The sequence below is a fragment of the Myxine glutinosa genome, unplaced genomic scaffold, assembly GCF_964187855.1.
Source record: "Myxine glutinosa unplaced genomic scaffold, kmMyxGlut1.1 SCAFFOLD_2200, whole genome shotgun sequence".
NCBI lineage: Eukaryota > Metazoa > Chordata > Myxini > Myxiniformes > Myxinidae > Myxine > Myxine glutinosa.
The window spans coordinates 72013-78012 of NW_027618295.1; the positions used below are offsets into that span (position 1 = coordinate 72013).

Consider the following 6000-nt stretch of genomic DNA (forward strand, 5'->3'; position numbering starts at 1 on the left):
GGCCACTTTGATCAAGGGGCAAAGTCTTTAGTTCTCTTTTCCTGCCCACTATATTTTCCGAGCATGTCGGCTTCCCACGAGAATCGTAAATTATTGATCTTACCTGAAAATGTGGTCAGCTCAAAATTAGCCCTCAGCATGTTTTCCCCAAGTCTTCAAGGTGGATTTTAATGGTTTCACATGAATGTACAGCTTCCAAAAGCTTTCCAAGAACGTCTAGCTCAAATAGACTGAGACGCAATAATTTGAAAGGAGGAAGTGGAAGGCTGCAATCAACAATGCGGCCATATTTTAACGGTCGTATCTGACGACTCATTTAACTGACGCTCACATTGGGAATGGAAGTATATTTAATCTACTTTAATCTAATCTACACATCAGAAAGCAATTTGGAAATTTGTGTGTTGAAACGGTATGGAATGATCTCATAACCTTTAACTTGATTGTTTGTGCTCTTTTTCTTTTCCCCACCTCAAGTGACTCTTCATCAGAAGAGAACGACAAAGGCAGTGACAGTGCCGACGAAAAATCTGCAGAGTCGTCCAATCAGGAAGACATCGATGGAGAAGCAAATGTAAATGATGAAGAAAAGACGAATGACTAAATCAAGGCACGGATGTTGTTGCGAGTTGGACCGGAGTAAAACCTTCAGTTTTGCGTCATTCCAAACTATACAAAAGCAATAAACCTTTATTTGGTTCAGCACATTTCTATGCAAACCCTTCTCTGCATTCTAAATGCAAAAAGTGCTATACAGGTATATTACAAATAAGCAAAAGCAGGTATTACCTTTTTATCACTGCAACGTGGTAGCAGCTTCGTCTCAAACCTTTTGCTGCTAAAAAAACAGAAAGGTCGAGTATTTTCTTTAATCATACCTACACCTTTTGTACAGGAAAACATTGCATCAACTGCTACTCGTCACATCTACGGGAGAGCAACACGAAGGTCAGTCGAAGGAAGTGCAACTCCCAACAAATAAAGTTTTGCACAAAAGAATACTGGGATCCCAAAAATAATATTTACAAAAGATGACTAGATAAAAGATCTTTTTTTTTTTTTTTGTCAGTTATGGGAGGAAAAATAGGTTGCAAAACTTTTCAATAGACATCTGCTAGGACACAAGTACCTTCTTCGAATCGTGTCATTGAAAGTTTCAGCTAAAAACCTTCCCTTCTTACGATGCAAGAACTAACGCAAAACAAATGTAACAAAAGAAAAACAGGACCACTGTTGTGGCTTTGGAGACTCTTTCCCCCAAAACCCAATTCCCATCCCCTCCTCCCTACAAACTGCCCATACACGACTAAATAAATGCAAAACAAATTGCGACAACCGATGTCACGTTTACATTCGTTTAAAGCACAGGCAGGCAGAAAGACGGTTGCTGCCTTCAACAAAAGGGACGAGCTGTTCCCGCTGGAAACCTGGAACAGCATGTGCCTGTTAAATTGAACAGTTGGGGCACCGTTTAGGAACACTAAAGTGAGCAAGGACCGAGACACAGCTGATGGTTTTAACCTGTACATGGCAACTCGCGCCCCGGTGCTGCCATTAAGGACGCAAACCGATTACTCAGACATCTGGCCCTAAGAACAAAAGATGCTTTCAGGAGATCAGGTATTGGAAACCACACATTCGGAATCACCATGCCAAATTCCTCCAACACGGACAGAGGTAAAGCTTTGTCCCGTCGGCACACCTGAACTCAGCATTAACCTCTGTGACAATTAATCAAGGAGGCCCATGGGGGATGGTAGTTAGATTGAAATATATTTCCCTCCCTCAACAGCCTGCTGCTCCTTCCCTGACTCTTTAAAGCCCTCAATGGCGCGGCCTCTTGGAGCGAGGTGGGGAATTGTCACTCCGGTGCTCCCGCGTGCCATCGGGGTATGGTGGAGTGCGGAGCACAAGAGCACGTTTGTCTGCTTCCTCATCCATGGCAAGCACCCGGCGTCTGGTCGAAGACAAAATGGACCAGAACACAAATCAATGAAAATTGACAGTATATAAATAAAAAAAACCCCCACCTTTTCGAGGCCATTTTTCCCCACAGAGCAGGGGTTGGCCTTTTTCGGGCACTTTGGTCCCCTTTTTGAAGCAATATTTTATGGCCGGATGCCCTTCCTGCCGCCAACCTTGTTGGTCGCCTTTTGCGACACACAGGGAATTACCAGTGAACTGGTACTCAATTTGCCGACCTCGGAAGGATGGCAGGCTGAGTCAACCCCCCTGGCGTTAATTCAGCGATCGACCGGGATTCGAACCCAGGATCCTAGGATCCCAAGCCGGCACCCTAACCGCTAAGCCAACACCAGGTATCGTATATGACAGTATATAAATAAAATAAAATAAAAAAATATATATATATATATATATGACAGTGATGACAGTATCTATCTATAATTCCAGTAATCTCTGTTTGTACGTCTGTACGTTTGTACGTCTGTACGTTTGTCTGTGACCGCTGTTTCTCGACAACCACGGGTCCGATATACTTTTAACTTGCCAGGTATATTGCTGGGGACCCGAGGATGTGCCTTTTCAAGGTTTCATATTAATCGGACAATTACTTACCGAGCTATGTCCAAAAAACGATTCAACCAATCAGAGAGCAGCGAACGATCGCGTGTGCCGAACGTGGAGGACACACTCTGCCTCGGATGGCACATTTGACAGCGTATTCATTTATTTCACGTTTGCAAACTATGTTGGCGTTAAACTATGTTTTAAAACTAATAAAACCGAATTTGCGATTCATTCGCTTTCCTGCGCGTTTGTGCACGCGATGGCGATTTCTTTACCAAACTCCGGAAGCCGTTCGCTTTGGACCAAACCATTGCATGTAAATAGAGGGGGGGGATTGTCACCGTACTCGCAAGCCGTTCGCTTTGGACCAAACCATTTCATGTAAATAGAGGGGGGGGATATAATTTTAGATATAGATATAGTACGGGCAATGCCCTAGTATAGATAAAAGACCAAAACCGTTGTGGGTTGCATGAATGCGTTCAAAACCCAGTCTGTAGCATATACTTAATGGCCCCAAGTATTCCCACCATATGGGGTTGGCCGAGGTACATTTGGTGGTAGAAATATGGAATTTGTTCAGGGTGCCAGCGACTGTTCACCTACTCTTTGCAAAGGACACCGTGGGATCTTTAACACCTACCAACTGATGCTAGCAAACGGGATGCCCACTTTATGGTCCATCCACAACGCTAGCATCACAGTTTATAGCTGTGTCCAGATTCAAACCCAGCCGAGACAACTCAGGTAAGTGTGCATTCCTTTGTGGGCACGTCCTGCCATCCCTATCAAAGAACTAATATAGATGAGAAAAATCACAAATAATCATCATAAATGACCTCAAGACTGAAATACAGTTGCAGATAAAGCCTGTAGTACACGTACCTGTGGGCCTCGTAAGGAGAAGCCTTGCGGTGGCTGGATCGACGGACAGATGGACTTTCCCTCTTATCGGGGCGCCTCACCCGGTTGGTGAGGTGATCTGGGAGCTCAGGCAAACAAGATGGGTCCAAGCGCGGTGCATTTATCCTGGTCCTGGCACAATCCGAGAAAACATTCAAACATCCAATTCCGTTCCTCCACGATGACATTTCTCCAAGGTAATGCGAAGGACGGCATTTGCCGAGACACAGTCGCACCATTGGTAACACAATCGTGCTAATCCGGGTTAAAACAGTTCCCAATTGTCCTTTCCATACCCTCTCACCTCCTCAAAATTATAACGGCCCTCCTCGCCTTGATGTCTTGTGGGCGAATGCAGTGTGTTATTTCATCTGCCGCGTAGCCACTGCAAAAGCAAAATTTGATTTCAACATCACATCGTCACGATGCGATCACACTTGCACCCATATTATTTGTAAAAGTACAAAGGCTAAATGGAGTTCAAATTGTATTGAAAACTCATGACAACAATTGAGCTAATCATTATTCGCAACAACATCTGACAATGACCATCCAGGCTGCAGGTATGAGTCTGGTTAATAATGGAAAAGTGTGATGAGGCCTAGTTCTACGGTGTCAAGTTTATCTGCGATTTCTTACTTCCAATATTATTTGATAAAAATTACAGATCGATTTTCTTGCTTCAGTTGTGGTTGGGTCGACACGGAATCAGATTTACTCAGGTATTATTCAAACTACCAAAGCAATGCAAATCATCATCATTTTGTATGCAGCCTGTCGCTGCTGGTTGCATCATTGCTGGGAGCGTGGCTGTGCCGCTGATGCGGTGGGCCGTTTCCAATAAGCTGGTACTCATTTTGCCGACCTCTGAAGGTCGGCAGGCCGAGTAAACCCACTGCACCTGCGCATCTTTTTGTCACCAATTCCAAACTGAACAGAGGTATTCACAACTGCTCATCACCATCCCCTTCCCTATGCACAATATACATCACCTAATCTCCAACCTATTGTCACATTCCTCCAGTTCAGAACAATCGGTCACAGTTCAACTTTTGAGCCTCCATTGCTATATATATATACTAGCAGAAGTACCGGCATTGCTGGGCGGGGGAGGAGGGGGGAGGGGAGGGGAACGGGGGGGAGGGGCGAAGAGGGGGGGAGGGGAGAAGAGGGGGAGGGGGAGAGGGGAGAAAAGGGGGAGGGGGAGAGGGGAGAAAAGGGGGAGGGGGAGAGGGGAGAAGAGGGGGAGAAGGGGAAAAGGAGGGGGGGGGGGGAGAAGGGGGAGGGGGGAAGGGGAGAAGGGGGAGGGGTGAGTCAAGTCGGAAGTCATTGTCGTCAATTGAATGTGGCATTTATTTTTTATTCCCTGTCAAATGGCATTGGTCCCACATTCCGAACCCGGAAGTCGGAAGTCATTGTCAAATAAATGTTTCACTCTGTCACATGCCGTTGGTCCCATTTCAATCGGATGAAGTTGAAAAATTAACGTTACGAAGTTTCTCTGGGACGTACTGATTCCGAATATGAAGTTGAAAAATTAACGTTCCGAAATACGCTGATGACGTCATAATTTTAAAACGCGAAGTTTTTTAAATTTTAAGGTGTGCTGTAGTTGCTCTGAGACGTACTGATTCCGAATATGCCTTTGGTTTTGCTCTGCGATGAGTAGTTCTCGAGTTATAAGAGGACAAACAAACAAACATACTTTACTGCTTTATATAAATAGATTATATAAATAGCTTTATACATATGAAAAAAGAAAATGAGGTCCACTGGGATCACACCTAATGACAGTGACGCAGCCTTGAGCAATTGGCAGGGACAGCACGGGCTTGGATACTCGGATAGGTCGAAAGGAGAACTTGCAACCAAACGAGAGGGCAGAGTCACTGAAGAAGGAGACAGACACGATGGGCCGGTCAAAGATGTGAATGGGATCCACGTGCGAAACGATGCAGCCGCCTGGCAGGTAGTCGTTAATGACAGCACTGTTCACAAAGCCCTTGGCCACGATCCTTCGCTCCTCAAGCCGTCGAATCACCAGATCATAGATCCACTGCCAAGAAAGGTCATGCCATGATTGATAGCTAGTCCAACGACATCATAACTATTACAACCACAAGTAAAATAGTCTGTTTCAAACCCCTTCTTTTCCCATTTTGTGTTGAGAAGACCACATCACCAAATACAGCAAATATTCATTCATTTATTTAATCTATTTCAAGTCCCTTCTTCCCCCCATTTGATATTAATTTAAAGCAAATGTCTGTTATTAAAGCCAAAATTAGTGAACCATGAGTGGTGGAAGTCGTTAGCAAATGCATAGTGGATTGGGATATAATTCTGCATTCACCTTGCTGGTTGCATAATTTCCTGAGAAGTGGCAATGATGCTGATCCAGTGCCTGCACATTTGGCTACTCATTCACGTAGCATGCTCTATACAGTGTGTTAGTTCTTCCGAGGCAGTTAGGTTTGGACAGAAGTTTGCAATTTGTTCAGGATGCCGGTGATGGGAAGTGATGGTAACTTTAATGTCCACTAAGCAATGCTAGCAGACAAGACACCC

At 44.7% G+C, this 6000-nt stretch overlaps 2 protein-coding genes across 3 annotated transcripts in view; one reads left to right on the top strand and one right to left on the bottom strand.

The window, feature by feature from the left end:
• The window catches only part of TSR3 (TSR3 ribosome maturation factor), a 24462-nt gene extending 23757 nt beyond the window's left edge, over nucleotides 1–705 (top strand). Inside the window, exon 6 of one of the 2 annotated variants that reach the window (XM_068127263.2) lies at nucleotides 478–705. In XM_068127263.2, the coding sequence (XP_067983364.2) occupies nucleotides 478–604 (127 nt within the window). In that variant the 3' untranslated portion in view covers nucleotides 605–705. The remainder of the gene's footprint in view (nucleotides 1–477) is intronic. The other variant, XM_068127264.2, reaches the window with a different exon arrangement.
• ALKBH5 (alkB homolog 5, RNA demethylase) lies at nucleotides 675–5488 on the bottom strand (the record flags this gene model as incomplete). The annotated part of the gene is given in 4 exon segments (XM_078769356.1): nucleotides 675–1957; nucleotides 3415–3564; nucleotides 3737–3817; nucleotides 5217–5488. Coding segments are annotated over 4 exon segments (636 nt in total), but the record flags the coding sequence as incomplete, so codon positions are not given.
• Nucleotides 5489–6000: the final 512 nt, after the last annotated feature.